General features: G+C 39.7%; 2 protein-coding genes and 1 long non-coding RNA gene across 3 annotated transcripts in view; 1 reads left to right on the top strand and 2 right to left on the bottom strand.

Moving 5' to 3' along the window:
* The window catches only part of SPATA1 (spermatogenesis associated 1), a 62308-nt gene extending 57443 nt beyond the window's left edge, over window positions 1-4865 (bottom strand). The window contains 1 exon segment of the mRNA XM_058716789.1: window positions 3450-4865. The gene's annotated coding sequence lies outside the window, so the exon portion shown is untranslated.
* A 1350-nt stretch (window positions 4866-6215) lies between these two features.
* LOC131504473 (uncharacterized) lies at window positions 6216-6901 on the bottom strand. The gene is made up of 2 exons (XR_009258006.1): window positions 6790-6901; window positions 6216-6340 (listed from the first exon to the last, which is right to left on the bottom strand). It is a non-coding gene; the product is annotated as an uncharacterized LOC131504473 (long non-coding RNA).
* Window positions 6902-6993: 92 nt separating this feature from the next.
* GNG5 (G protein subunit gamma 5) lies at window positions 6994-15638 on the top strand. The gene is made up of 3 exons (XM_058716798.1): window positions 6994-7201; window positions 10746-10886; window positions 15414-15638. Exons 1-2 carry the CDS (start codon window positions 7121-7123, stop codon window positions 10869-10871), a joined length of 207 nt encoding a protein of 68 aa, XP_058572781.1. The 5' UTR covers window positions 6994-7120; the 3' UTR covers window positions 10872-10886; window positions 15414-15638.
* Window positions 15639-15903: the final 265 nt, after the last annotated feature.

The following is a 15903-nucleotide window of genomic DNA, read 5'->3' on the forward strand; positions in this document are numbered from 1 at the left end:
CAAAAAGTACCCAAGCTGAACAGCAAAAAGAGAAAAGAATTAAAAAAAAATTTTTTTTAATGTTTATTTTTAAGAGACAGAGTACAAGTGGGGGAGGGGCAGAGAGAAAGAGAGAGCAAGCAAGCGAGCAGGCAGGAGAGGGGCAGAGAGAGTTACAGAATCTGAAGCAAGTTCCAGGCTCGGAGAAGTCAGCACAGAGCCCACGCAGGGCTTGAACTCACAAACCGCAAGATCGTGACCTGAGCTGAATTTGGCGCTTAACTGACTGAGCCACCCAGGCGCCACAAGAGAACAGAATTCTTAAAAATGAGGAAATCTTAAGAGAATTCTGGGACAATATCAAACATACGAACATTTGCAGTGTAGTAATCCCAGAAAGAGAAGAGAAAGGGGCAGAAAATTTATTTGAATAAATAATAGCTGAAAACTTCCTCGACCTGGGTAAGAAAACAGAGAAGTAGGCCCAGGAAGCAGAGAGAGAATCCCAAATAAGATAAACCCAAAAAGGTCCACATCAAACCCCTAATAATTAAAACATCAAAAACTATAAAGATTGAGACTTTCAAATATAACAAGAGAAAAACAACTAGTTACATACAAGGAAAACCCCATAAGGCTATCTATCACCTGATTTTTCAGCAGAAACTTTGCAGGCCAGAGGGAGTGGCATGATATATTCAAAGCACTAAAAGGAAAAAAAAATACAACCAAAAATACTATATCCAGCAAGGTTATCATTCACAGTTGAAGGAAAGATAGAGTCTCCCAAACAAAAATTAAAGGAGTTCATCACCACTAACCTTACAAGAAAAGTTAAAGGGACTTCTTTAAGTGGAAAAGGCCATAACTAGAAGAAAATTATAAAAGGATATAATTTCACTAATAAAAGCAAACATATAGTAAAGGTAGTCAATCATTCACTTACAAAGCTAGTATGAAGGTTAAACATCAAAAGTGGTAAAATCAATTATATGTAAAAAAAAAAAGTAGTTAAGGAAGTCACAAAATAAAAAGGTGAAAAATGTGATATCATATACATAAAATGTGAAGGGGGAAAGAGTAAAAATGTCATGCTTCTAAAATGTGTTCAAGCTTAAGCAGCCATCCACTTATCATAGACTGCTATATACTTAGGATGTTGTATATGAATTTCATAACCACAAACCAAAAGCCTGTAACAGATACACAAATATAAAGACAAAGGAGAACATTAAAGAAAGTCATCACAAGGGAAGAGATCAAGAGAAGAAAGGAATAGAGAACAATAAAAACAACCAGAAAACAATGAAGAAAATTATAGTAAGTACATACCTATCAATAATTACTTCAAATGTAAATGGACTAAATGCTCCAGGTAAGACACAGCGTGACAAAACGCATATAAAAAAAAAACAAAAAAACAAAACAAAAAAACAAAAAAAAACCCTCCAAATGCTGCCTACAAGAAACTCACTTCATACCTAAAGACACAAACTGAAAGTAAAGGGATAGAAAAAGATATTCACACAAATGAAGTGGGAAAAAAAAAAGCTAGGGTAGAAATACTTATATCAGACAAAATAGACTTTAAACAAAGACTGTAACAAGAGACAAAGAAGGGCATTATGTAATGATAAAGTGATTAATACAACAAAAGTATATAACAATTGTAAATATCTGTGCACCTAATATAGGAGTACCTATATATATAAAAGAATATGAACAGACACAAAGGCAGAAATTGACAGTTATATGATCATAGTAGGGAACTTTAACAACACCGCACTTACATCAATGGATAGATCATCCAGACAGAATATCAACACAGAGACTGGCTTTGAATTATGCATTAGACCATATGAACTTAACAGATATATACAGAACACTCCATCCCCAAACAGCAGAATATACATTCTTTTCAAGTGCATATGGAACATTCTCTAGGATTGATCATGTTAGGCCACTAAACAAGTCTCAATAAATTTAAGAAGACTGAAATAAAATCAAGCATCTTTTCTGAACACAAGAATGTGAAACTAGAAATCATTACAAAAAAAAAAAAAGGAAAAAATACAAATGTGGAGATTTGAAAACATGTTACTAAACAACCAATAAGTCATAAATCAAATAGGAAATCAAAACCAAGAGATAAATAAAAATGGAAACACCATGGTTCAAAATTTTGGGGATGTATCAAAAGTAGTTCTAAGAGGGAAGTTTATAATGATATAGGTCTGCCTTGAGAAACAAGAAAAATCTCAAACAATCTAACCTTACACCTAAAGGAACCAGAGAAGAAAGGAAATCCTATCAGAACAGAAATAAATGAAACAGAAGAAAAAAAAAAAAATCAGTGAAACTAACAGTGAGTCCTCCGAAAAGATACACAAAATTAATAAACCTGTAGCCAGATTCATCAAGAAAAAAAGGGAGAGGCCTCAATAAAATCAGAAATGAAAGAGAAATAACAAGCTTCATTACAAAAATACAATGAATTATAAGAGGCTGCTATGAGAAATTATATGCCAACAAATTGGACAACCTAGAATAAATTCATAGAAAAACATACAATCTTCCAAGATTGAATCAGAAAGAAATAAAAAATCTGAACAGGCTGATTACTAGTAACAAAATTCAGTTGGTAATCAAAAAGCTCTGGGGCACCTGGGTAGCTCAGTTGCTTAAGCATCTTGACTCTTGATTTTGGCTCAGGTCATAATCTTGAGGTTTTGAGAGTTTGAACCCCACATCAGGGCTCTGTGCTGACAGTGCAGAGCCTGCCTGGGATTCTCTCTTTCCCTCTCTCTCTGCCCTTCCGCTGTTCATGCTTACTCTCTCTCTCTTAAATTTAATAAATAAACTTTAAAAAAAAATTATTTAAAAGGGGCGCCTGGGTGGCTCAGGCGGTTAAGCGTCCGACTTCAGCTCAGGTCATGATCTCGCGGTCTGTGAGTTCGAGCCCCGCGTCAGGGTCTGTGCTGAATGCTCAGAGCCTGGAGCCTGTTTCAGATTCTGTGTCTCCCTCTCTCTCTGACCCTCCCCCATTCATGCTCTGTCTCTCTCTGTCTCAAAAATAAATAAACGTTAAAAAAAACAAAAAAAAATAAAAAAAATAAAAATTATTTAAAAAACCACAACTATTAAGACTGCACCAAAATAAAAAACTTTTGCACAGCAGAAGAACCATCAACAAAATGAAAAGACAACCTACTGTATGGGAGAAGATTTCTTTTTTTTTTTTTTTTTTGTAATTGACATATCTGACAAGGAGTTAATATGCAAAATATATAAAGAACTCCTACAACTTTACACCAAACCCACAAATAATCAAATTAAAATATGGGCAGATGATCTGAATAGACATTTTTCCAAAAAAGACATATAGATGTCCAACAGACACATGAAAAGATGCTCAACATCACTAATCATCAGGGAAATGCAAATCAAAACCACAATGAGATATTTATTACCTTACACATATATAAATGGCTAGAATCAAAAAGACACGAACAAGTGTTGGCAAGGATGTGGAGAAAAAGAATCCCTCATTCACTGTTGGTAGGAATGTAAGTTGGTGCAACCACTGTGGAAAGCACTATGCAGGTTCCTCAAAAATTAAAAACAGAAATACCATATGATTCAGTAATTCCACTACTGGGTATTTGCTCAAAGAAAACAAAAACATGAATTCAAAAAATATATGCATCCCTATGTTTATTGCAGTATTATTTTATAATAGCCAAGATATGGAAGCAACCCAACTGTTCATTGACAGATGAATGGATAAAGAGGTGGTTTATATAAACAATTGAATACTACTCAGCCATAAAGAAGAATGTAGTCTTGCCCTTTGCAACAACATGAATGGAACTAGAAGGTATTAGGCTAAGTGAAATAAGTCAGACAGAGAGAGACAATCACCATATGATTTCACTTACATGTGGAACCTAAAAAACAAATGAATGAGCAAAACACCAGACCCTTAAATACAAAGAAGAAACTGATGGTTGCCAGAGGACAGTAGGGCGATGAGTGAAATAAAGGGAATTAAGAGGTACAAACTTCCAGTGATAAAATAAGTCATGGAAACAAAAAGTACAACATAAGAATATAGCCAATAATATTGTGATAATATTGTTTGGTGAGAGATGGTGAGTATGCTGATTGTGATGAGCACTGAGTAATGTATAAAGCTGTTGAATCATTATGTTATACACCTGAAACTAATATAACATTGTATGTTAATCATACTTCAATAACCAAAAAACAATCTGATTAAAAAATGGGCAGAGGACCTGAACTCCCATTTTTTTTTAAAGACAACACACAGATGGCCAACAGACATATAAAAAGATCCTCAAAATCAATAATCACCAAGGAAATGCAAATCAAAACCACAAGGAGATCACTTCACACCCCTCAGAATGGCTAGTTTCAAAAACACAAGAAATAAAAGTGTTGGCAAGGAAGTGAAGAAAAAGGAACTCTCCTGCACTGTTGGTGGGAATGTAAATTGGTGCAGGCATTGTGGAAAACAGTATGCAGGTTCTTCAAAAATTAAAAATAGAAACACTATACCATCTAGTAATTCTGCTACCTGATATTTAGCTGCAGAAAATGAAAACACTAATTTGAAAAGATATATGCACCTCTATGTTTACTGCAGCAATATTTACAACAGCCAAGGTATGGAAGCAACCCAAGTATTCATCAATGGATGAATGTATAAAGAATATGTAGGGGCACCTGAGTGGCTCAGTCGGTTAAGCATCCAACTTCGGCTCAGGTCATGATCTCACGGTTTGTGAGTTCGAGCCCCGCGCCAGGCTCTGTGCTAACCGCTCAGAGCCTGGAGCCTGCTTCGGATTCTGTGTCTCCCCCTCTCTGTCTCTGTCCCTCCTCTGCTCACACTCCATTTCTCTCTCTCTCTCTCAAAAATAAATAACACTAAAAAGTTATAAAAAAAATGAACATGCAGAATATCATTCAGTAATGTAATATTACTCCTCTATAAAAAAGAATGAGACCTTGCCCTTTGCAACACGGATGGGCCTAAAGAATATTATGCTATGTGAAATACATCAAAGAGTGACAAATACAGTATGATTTCACTTATAGGTGAAATCGAAAAAATAAATGAAGGAACAAACAAAACCGGAAAGAAACTCATATACAGAGAACTTACGGTTGCCAGAAGGAAGGAGGGTGGGGGGATGGGCACAATGGACGAAGGGTAATAGTAGGTACAAGATTCCACCTATGGAATGAGTAAGTCTCTGGGATAAAAGGTACAGCGAGGAATAGAGTCAACGGTACTGTGATAGCATTGTATGGTGACAGCAGCCACACTTGTGGTGAGCATAGCATAATGAATAGAGTTGTCAAATCACTGTTCTACACCTGAAACTAATGTAACATTGTGTGTCAATTATACTTCAATTAAATTTTAAAAATTCTGGATAGATTTATTACTTCATTATGAAATGGGGAAACAGTGGCTCAGCAAAGTTTAAATGGCTTTGGCTTGCAGGAGGGGGTGGGGAGGGGTGGTGGTGGAGAATACCAAGGTAAGTGGTAGAGCCAGAATTTAAACCTTGGTTTTTAACCCTAGTTATTACATCTATTGTGTGAATTAAATAAACTACTAAAGCACCCTGTACATTTTTGTAAAGTGATTCAAACTGTTTAGTAAATAATGTTTTATTTGTCAATTAGAGCAAATTATATGTGGATTTTCTCACTACACAAAAAATCTGAAATGTCTCAGTGATTATTCACGTTTATAGAAAGAAAACAGTAGTGTATTCCTTGATGTACTTAAAATTTTTTTTTTCAACGTTTTTGATTTATTTTTGGGACAGAGAGAGACACACAGAGCATGAACGGGGGAGGGGCAGAGAGAGGGAGACACAGAATCGGAAACAGGCTCCAGGCTCCGAGCCGTCGGCCCAGAGCCTGACGCGGGGCTCGAACTCACGGACCGCGAGATCGTGACCTGGCTGAAGTCGGACGCTTAACCGACTGCGCCACCCAGGCTCCTTGATGTACTTTAATCGTTGAATAGGAAACACTTATCCTAAGCGCTGTGACATAACAAATAAGTTTCCATGGGTGAGACATTCATTGGCTGAGCCTATTTTGCTTGATTAGATACTACTGTTTGTCTCTCCAGCAACTCCTCTGAAGGTCAATTTCAAGCAGCAGGTAATAAGTTACCACTGAAATGCAAAACAAACTTTCCGGAAGCACAAAAAGTTGTTTTATTTTTTAAGGTATAATAAGCGTTAATTCCCCAAGTGAAGTGGAAAACAAGATGAGACGGGTGTAATCTTCTGCAAGTACTTTGGCTTCTTCACCACCTCTTCGAGAAAACCAAGAGATAGGCGAGAGAAGCCGAATCCTGAGAAGACGCGCTTTCCCCTAGCGAACCAGCACCCCTGCTCCCCCCTTCCCTCGGTCAGTTACGGCGACCTCCGAGCTCTAAAGAGAGCTTTGGGCCTCAGGGGGGGGTCTGAGGGCCGGAAACTGTCTGAAGACCGGCCGCCCCACAAACTCGGGTAGCGTTTCAGAGACGCGTCTCTAAGGAGACGGGGTGTCCGTAACTCGCGCCGGCTACTTCAGGCTCCTACTCCTCGGCTGGGCCCTTCTCTTCCCACAACCTCTGCCGCCAAGGCCAACAGGAAAACTGGAACCTCTTTGTCACCTGTCCAGCAGGCCTTTTATAAACTCCTTCAAGCACCCGCCTTTCCTAACCAGTCCTTTTCAGGTTCCCCTCGAGTCTTGGCGGCTAATGAGGAGCTTTTTCTTTACCTCTCCTAAGTCGGCCTCTCGGGAGAGGAAGATGGGCGACGGGTCTCGCTGGCGTCCCGCCGCTCCTCTGCCCAAAGCGCGCTCCTCCCCTTCTCACTCCCTTCTTCCCCTCCCTCCGGCTCCGCTCCTGCGTGGGGAGAGGAGCTGGAACTGAGGGCCGTGGAGGACACGCATGCGCGCCGCGGGTGGAGCCGCTGGGCAAAGAACCGGAAACTTAAGAGACAAAGTTCGGAGCCCCGCCCCCCGCCGCGCTGCCCCGCCGTCAGACCCCGCGGACCCTCTACCGGACCGATTCCCGCAACGACGAATCTGCCCGGCTCTCGCGAGCGCCATGTCGGGTTCCTCCAGCGTCGCCGCTATGAAGAAAGTGGTTCAACAGCTCCGGCTGGAAGCCGGGCTCAACCGCGTGAAGGTGTGCGGGGGCGGGCGGGCGGACGAGGGGGAGGGGAGGGCGGCGGCGGATGGGATCGGGCGGCCGAGGTGGCTGGGGCGAGCGGCACTTTCGTCCCGCTCCTGTTTCCTCTGGGGAGGACGCGCGCTCGGCGGCGACGACCCGATCCGGGAGGGCCAGCTTTAGAGAAGTAGCGACGCGGATCGGCGCTGTTGTTCGGGGGTCGGTTAGTGCGCCTTTCCGCGCCAGGACTTTCCAAGGCAGGCTGGCCCCGGGGCTGAACCACGGCTTTCCGCATTCCGGTGGCCCTTCTCTCTCCCTCCCTCCGCCGTGACTCCGCGGCTGGCTTGGGCAACAGCTGCTCCTCCGAGCGCCGTCCGCACCCTTCTAGTCCTTAGTTTACCAGACTCCACCCTTTATTTTCACTGGACAGAGTTTTACCTGGCTTTTAATTCAGAACAGAACCTATTTGCATGTCGGAACTTTCCCAAACCCACTCCTTGCCAGCTCCTCTTATCCACCGAACACAGACTTGAAAACGAATTTTTGCAAACGCAAACTGTAAGTTAAAGAAGCATGTTTGTTTTCGAAACGTCCCCGGTGCCTAAGGTTACCACTGGTGTGTTGTGTACAACCTCATACAAAGCGTGCATTTCATACTTAGTTGGCAGTTTACTGTGTCTGACCTTGGAAATATCTATTGGTTTGCATACCTTAGTGATCAGAGTGGACCATTCTTACTTGTTTTGCCGTCTAGTTAATACTGACCTTGTCTTGGGGCATTTACCTTGCAGGGAGAAACCTTTGTGTGTGTTGGCAGGACAACCTGACATTCAAGTGCTGTTCCAAGTTTCTCCTGATTTTTAAAATCCTAAATGGATTGGCTTCTTTCTGATGCAGGTCATCTTACAAGTGAAACACTTCTTGTAATTAAAAAAAGAAACAAGAATATAAATCATGCCCTCTGTTGAAAGAAGCAGCCAGTTTTCAAGATGACTTGATTGTGTACTCATCTGGCTAAGTGTTTACTTCTCCCTGAAATGTTTTATGGAGTAAGATAGCCTCCCATTTACCTACTTCCTTAAATAGAAATGTCAGGGACCTAGCTTACTCAGTTGTGGTCACCTCAGGAGGGAAGGGAAATTCCCATCAGTTTGGTGTGGGATTCCCCGCCCTGTCCTTTAAGTGCTGTAGACTACATTGCTGTTTGGAATCCATTTCTCTCATCTCCAGCTTCTTAACTCATCCCAGTGATTTATGGTCAGTCTCGGTTGGATTTAACTCTGAAACTTGAAATCCTATGTTTCTTAACCAACCATTACATTATCACACATGTGCGCCTTTATCACAGGTTAGAGTGGCCCAGGAAAGAAAAAAAATGGGAGTGGGATGCAAAAAAAAAAAAAAGCTGGCTGAAAGTAGTAAGTGTTCACTGGGGGTACTTAGTTCCTTGTCTCGAAAGAAAATGAGATGAAGGCCTCAGATTAAAGTACTCTGAGGGTTTTACTATGAAAACCCCGGCCACTCCAGTGACTCTTCCAGGTGATGCCTGCCTCTTGGACATAATTCTTCAGGAGGCTTCTGTTCTGGAGCATTAAAATCACCACAGGTGGCTTTGGTTTTAGAGTTATTTCATCTCATACTAGGGATGTAGCAAGGAGGGGAGGGCGTTCCACCTTGGGACTTTAAATGAACTTTAACTCTGTTGTACAAAGTGTGGTTGGTTTGATTTTATTTTGTGCACCTATTTTATCCATGACTCTGTGCTAGATGCTTTTTTTGGTGATATTTTAAACTAGCACGAGTTTACTGTTAAACCTTTATGTTTAACCACAGTCTAACCACAGTTGATAGAAATTTTCACAAATGCTTGACAAACTATACCATATGTAGGGTGACCATGCATTGTATTGCCAACCAGGGCACTTTGGAGAGTGAAAGAGGGCACTAATAATTATGCCAGGATTATAAGGTTTCAGTCTCCTCGATGGTGATTATTACTGTGCTTTGGGGGCTAGCAGCTTGTTTGAGTTTAGAGCCTTTGTCTCAGTTCACCCACTGCTTGGAATTCTCACTGGTGGTTGTTTCCCACTGATAGTTACTTGGCTGGATCTCGTCATTGAGATGTCAGTTTAAATGTCACCTCCTCAGAGACACTTTTCCTTAGGTCAAGATCTAACCACTCTATTTCTGGATAGCTCCTTGTCTGTATTTTCTCCTGAACTGTCACCTCCATAACAGGAACCTGGCTATTCTTATGTATTCTCAGTGCCTAGAAATATATTTGGGACATAGTGGTGCTTGAGAAGTTTGTGAAAGGGAATTAATTAAGTTGGAAGCCTGCCTACACTTTAGGCAGAAAGTTGTCAGATACTTACTTTATCCTTATTGCTAGTTAATGTGAATGAAACCAAGTTTTCAGATTGCGTAAAATGATACCTTGCACTCCCCACTTTAGCTACACCTTCTCTTGGTGGGTAAGCAGGGTGGCCACTTGTAGCACTTGCTAACAGGTATTTACATATTACTTTACACAGTTGCTAACCTGTGGATAAACTGTTGTATAAGTGGATAAAATGCTGTATAATGTACAAACATTTCAAGGCTTGAGATTCATCTTGGGATGATGTATCCTTTTACCAGGTAAATGTCTGGGTTACAGCAGTAATCTGCAGGATTTCTTAGAGTATTTGTGATGCTTTCACCTCCCTTTCAAAATGCCCAACTGAACTGGACACCTGCTCTCACCCTTCTTGGGGATAGTTAAAACTGAAAATAAAATGATTGTTTTTCCCATCTTCCTAAACCTCAAGACTTAGGATCTTGTATTCATTTGGAGCATCTTTTATTCATGTTCTACATCTGAACCGTTCAGTTCACTGTTCTGGTATTCTGTATCACCTAATCAGAATATATACAAATCGTAGGTGTTTAAGTGATACCTAATTCCTTAAGTGCTGTTTGAGTGGCATTGCATACGTATATGAAAATTAAATCACATTTAAGCAAATACACTGCTGCTTAAAGGCAGGCTGCTTGGTGAAGTGGCTAAAATAATTCAGTGTTTGCTATCGGCTTTTCAGTTACATGACACTGAACTGTCCAGTTTTGTAACATGAAACAGCAGATGGTACATAATGCCAAAACAATGAACTGAGTGGTTCAGATTTAGAACATGATGTTCATTTTCTCAGTAATATATATGCTTTCAAGACAGTTAACACCTTTTGTTTGCATCTTGTGTACTGCTTTTAGTAAAAAACAAGATGTTGAGTAACCTGAAGGTTGAGTACGTCTGAAGTTTAATAAACTACCCAGATGGGTTTTTCTTTGCAGATGTACTAAATCATTTGATGCTTTTAATAAGCAAGCAAAAGAAAGCATACTATAAACTAGTCCACTGTATGTGCAGTGTTTTGAGTATGATGAGCTCAGTATGACTCTTTATATATGTCTTCTTTTGAGTTAAGAGAAGTGTTTATTGCGGGTATTTCAAAGATTTGAGAAAACCTCCCTGAAAACATTCTCACCTCCTCCCACTACCCCCTCCTTTTGTCTTGTACAGGTTTCCCAGGCAGCTGCAGATTTGAAACAATTCTGTCTGCAGAATGCTCAACACGATCCCCTGCTGACTGGAGTATCCTCAAGTACAAATCCCTTCAGACCCCAGAAAGTCTGTTCCTTTTTGTAGTAAAACGAATCTTTGGTAAGTTTCTTTAATATTTAGGGTTTTTTGTTTTTTTTTTTAAACTGCAGTGTTTATGGGGACAACTTTGAATACGTGTACTACCAATTGATTTGGATTCTGATGTCATTTCTCTAATAGAAACCAGCTGTAGCACAGCATAGCAGAGAATTGGGAATTGGGAATGCAAGAGAAATTCAGGATATAGTTGAATAGACTGACATGGTGTGGACATTTGTAGTGGGGGATAACAGGTTTTACTCTTTATTCTTAGGTAAAGATACAACAAGAGAGAAATGAAGTGTATGAGAGTTCATGGTGGCAGGCAGTGGATTTGATTTCAGATTTCAGATTTCAGGATGGGCTGGTTTAAAGCATGTATCCATATGTTATTCTGTAGCTTCCATTTCAAGTGTCAGTGTGTGCAAAATTGTATAATGTTAATCCAAGAGAGATTTGACCAAAAAAACATGCTGTGGATAATTTAATATGTAATCCAAGGGTGCTGCTACCTTTTATAAATTCACAGTACTTAAGTCAGAGGGTGTACTCATATTGACCTATGAGAAGCAACCAAACTAATGGTGTTAAAAAAAAAAAAAAAGACTATGGCACACACCCTTTACAAACATTCTAACTCCTCAAAGTTCAGGAAGCCAGCTTCTTAAAATACCATGTTACATAGTTGGTGCCCTCCCTAATTAAAGCTTTGTGGATTTGGGAGTATCCAGGAAGTCAGCATGTTTCCAGTAAATACAATGATTGGTAAAGATTTTGAAACACCAGAAACCACCTTTGAGTAACAGGTTTTCCATAAGGAAGTAGCTTTTTTTTTAACAGCCTAACATGTTTGTATTTAATAGTTAATAGTTCTTTGCTTCAGCAATATTAATTCATGGCAGTTTTGGGGTATTTCATATTTTTATGGCTTATTAAAGATTCTTTTTAAACCTCTGTTCCCCATTGTATTCACTTTATAAAGTGGTTTATTTTCATTTGATATAAAATACTGTTAAGAAACGTGGCTTCTTACCTAGCTGTAAACAGTTTCATTTTGTAGGAGTCTGCAGATAAGTATTTAAATGACTTGCTCAAAATTATAATATAGCTAGGATAAGAACCCAGATTCAAAGTAAAATAACAGCTACTAATCCTGGCAGTTTAATAAAACAGGTTTATGGATATGATTTTAAACACCTTGGGCCAAGAAAAGGATGTTTGGATATAAACGTATTTCTTCTCGGGGCGCCTGGGTGGCGCAGTCGGTTAAGCGTCCGACTTCAGCCAGGTCACGATCTCGCGGTCCGTGAGTTCGAGCCCCGCGTCAGGCTCTGGGCTGATGGCTCGGAGCCTGGAGCCTGTTTCCGATTCTGTCTCCCTCTCTCTCTGCCCCTCCCCTGTTCATGCTCTGTCTCTCTCTGTCCCAAAAATAAATAAAAAACATTGAAAAAAAAAAATTAAAAAAAAAAAAAAAAAAACGTATTTCTTCTCAAACTTGAATGTATCTGCAAATTACCTTGTTAAAATGCAAATTCAAATTCAGTAGGTCTGAATTCTAAGGGCTGAAGGATTTTTTTTTTTCTTTTTAATGTTTATTTTTGAGAGTAACTGCACACAAGTGAGGGAGGGCAGAGAGAGAGGGAGACAGAATCCAAAGCAGGCTCCAGGCTCTGAGCCGTCTGCATAGAGCCTGACACAGGGCTTGAATTCATGAACCATGACGTCGGATGCCCAACCAACTGAGCCACCCAGGCATAGGGCTGAAGTATTTCTTACAGATGCCCAGATTATACCGATGGTGGTGGTCCTGGGCCCACACTGAATGGCCAGGATACATAGATTCATTCTATATTTGAGTCTTTATATTTACATCTTTTAAAAATATATAGTTTAAAGAAAGACAGCATAGATAACTTAGCAATAGGTTAGAATACAAGGAAAATACAAAGACCATGATCAGCGGACATAGAGACAATCATTATTAATCTAGATTTCCTTTTAAGAGGGAAAAAAATGTATATGCTGGCTTACAGACAGTGAGTATGTACAGTTTTTATTCTGCTTTTAAAAAACCTTTATGGATGCCTGGGTGGCTCGGTTGGTTAAGCATCTGACTTCGGCGGCTCAGGTCATGATCTCACGGCTTGTGAGTTTGAGCCCCACTCTGTGCTGACAGCTTAGAGCCTGGAACCTGTTTCGGATTCTATGTCTCTCTCTCTCTCTCTCTCTCTCTGCCCCTCCCCCTCTCATGCTCTCTCTCTCTCAAAAATAAAAATTAAAAAAAACCCTTGAACTTTATTTCATTAAAAATTCTTTGTAGGGGCGCCTGGGTGGCTCAGTTGGTTAAGCGGCCGACTTCGGCTCGGGTCATGATCTCGCGGTCCGTGAGTTCGAGCCCCACGTCGGGCTCTGTGCTGACAGCTCAGAGCCTGGAGCCTGTTTCAGATTCTGTGTCTCCCTCTCTCTGACCCTCCCCCGTTCATGCTCTGTCTCTCTGTCTCAAAAATAAATAAACGTTAAAAAAAAAAAAATTAAAAAAAAAATTCTTTGTAAATGAAATTTTTAGTGGCTGTATTATACATCATTAATACAGCTTAAACATCATTAAATATTGCTACACTGAGGCAAATATCTTGGTACTCCTATGTATAGTTTACCTGTTTTCTTTAAGATAAATTTCTAGAAGTAAGATTATTCAGTAAGGAATGACATTTAAAATTTAATAACACTTGCTAACTGGGAACAAACTTTCCACATGGAGCCCAAGAGTGCTTTCTCTTGAGCCCTTGCCAAACAGACCTCAGCCTATTTGCTACTGTTTTCTACTGATCTAGTTTTTTCTAGTTTTTCTACTGATCTAGTAATTCAAATGTTAACTGAGGTTAAACATTTTTTTTCACCATTCTGTTTAAACCCCTTGAACATTCTCGTTCTAAGACAATAGAAATTTCCAAATAAGTATAGAGAACCATGTATCTACCATCCTGAATTAAATAGTTTACCTTACTAATTTTATTTTTTTTTTTAATTTTTTTTTTAACGTTTATTTATTTTTGAGACAGAGAGAGAGAGACAGAGCATGAATGGGGGAGGGGCAGAGAGAGAGGGAGACACAGAATCGGAAGCAGGCTCCAGGCTCTGGGCCATAAGCCCAGAGCCCGACATGGGGCTCGAACTCACGGACCGTGAGATCGTGACCTGAGCTGAAGTCGGACGCTTAACCGACTGAGCCACCCAGGCGCCCCGTTACTAATTTTCAAAAAGAAATAAAAGACACTTTTTCTACCTTTCTGTATAGGTAACTTACTCTGAAGTGGGTATACCCATGTTTTTACTTTTTACTACGTTTCTTGTGTTTTGTAGTTTTAAAACATAGTTACTGTTTTTTAAGGACCAACTATTATGTTTGAGATTTGTGTTGATCCTTGTAGATTGTTTTACCTGCTCTCTATCTCTAGTATTCAACGTGTGTATAAACCTCGGTTTGTTTATCCATTCCCCAGCCGAGTTACATTTAGGCTATTCCTAGTTCTTCCCTCTTTAAACACCACGATAGTCAACATCCATGTATGTTTCACTTTATGTATAGGTTTATCTAGGTAAATGTTAAGTGGGGTGTCTGTCCAGTTGAATGGGGGCCCCCACATGTGAGGCAGTGATCGGGTGGAAGTTGATGGTGAGGGAGGTGAAAGAATTTACCCAAGACAGAACAAAGGAGATAGAAATTTATTGCATACACCGTAAGGGACTGGGAAGGCAGGACAGCAGAAAGGCTTGTGCCATGAGGCAGTGGGAATGGAATACACCTTAGGGGGAGCTTTGGGCAGGACAGCAAAGGAGAGGCTTTCTGCAGTGAGGAAGCAGGTAGGGGCTGTTTTTAAAGGGAGAACATGAGGCGGTATGGCGATGTATGGAATCTTCCTTTTGGTAACTGTGTCTAGTTGTAAGTAGCCCATTGGTTAGTTGGGGCCTAAGGATATTTTAATGTGGATCGCCTGATGGGCCTGTGTGTATTCAGGCAGGGGATCCATGTGGGCACTTTTTACATTCCATGGCTCAAGCCTGTTTGCCTAAAAGTGGCCTCTACAGTAAATACAAGTGGGATTGCATCTTCTACCTTAGTAGAATTTATCAAACTGCTCTCCTCAATGCTATTGCTTATTTTCTAGGGATATTCAGATTTTTCTGAATTTAAGAGATTTTTATGTTAACTTTTAAAAATTAGGATATAGAGTATATTTGGCAGTGATCTTGGCAAGTTAATCTATAAGTCTGTTTTTTATAAACCATGGGTGATTTGTACTTCAGAGTGGTTGTGAAAATTAAGAGAAAATTCTATTTTATACGCCACAGAGATCTATTTCTCATTTTTTCCCTTGAAACCCTGTGATATGTCTGCTTCCTAAAAGGCTTGGTTTAATTGAAAGCACTGTATAAGCTAACATGCAAATGAATGCCCTCAAAGTAATAGAAGATGTATTACTTTTCAGAAAAAACTATTGTGTTTTGGTCCTTTCCTCTAATCCACTCTTTTCTTTTCCATTTCAGGTTTTCTAAACCATTTTTCATGAACCAGTGCATATTCAAAGGAGAACTAAATTTGGAGCCTGTATGAAAGCTTATCCCTATAACACGTGCCATACTATATAAACTTCTACTTTTGTCAGTCCTTAACATCTACCTCTCTGAATTTTCATAAATTTCTATTTCACAAGGGTAATTATTTTATATACACTGGCAGCCACATACAATAAAATACTTAGTGTAAAAGTTTTTTGGTTAATTACTGGTATTGAATATACTATGTATTAATTTGTTTTGAACACGTAAGATAATGGCAATTTCGCAATGTTATTAATTTACGTTTTAGGGCTTGTTCTACAGCTCATCTCACATAACTGTATTCCATACATATGAAAGACTGTTAGAGAATTAAAGTAAGTTGCAAACTTTTTTCTTTCAAGGTCAGGAGGAGGCTGCTAATACTAGTTTCTACACGTGAGTTATTTGCAGGATTAACTTTGTTTTAATAAAAGTA

This window comes from Neofelis nebulosa, chromosome 2 (assembly GCF_028018385.1).
Source record: "Neofelis nebulosa isolate mNeoNeb1 chromosome 2, mNeoNeb1.pri, whole genome shotgun sequence".
Lineage (NCBI taxonomy): Eukaryota > Metazoa > Chordata > Mammalia > Carnivora > Felidae > Neofelis > Neofelis nebulosa.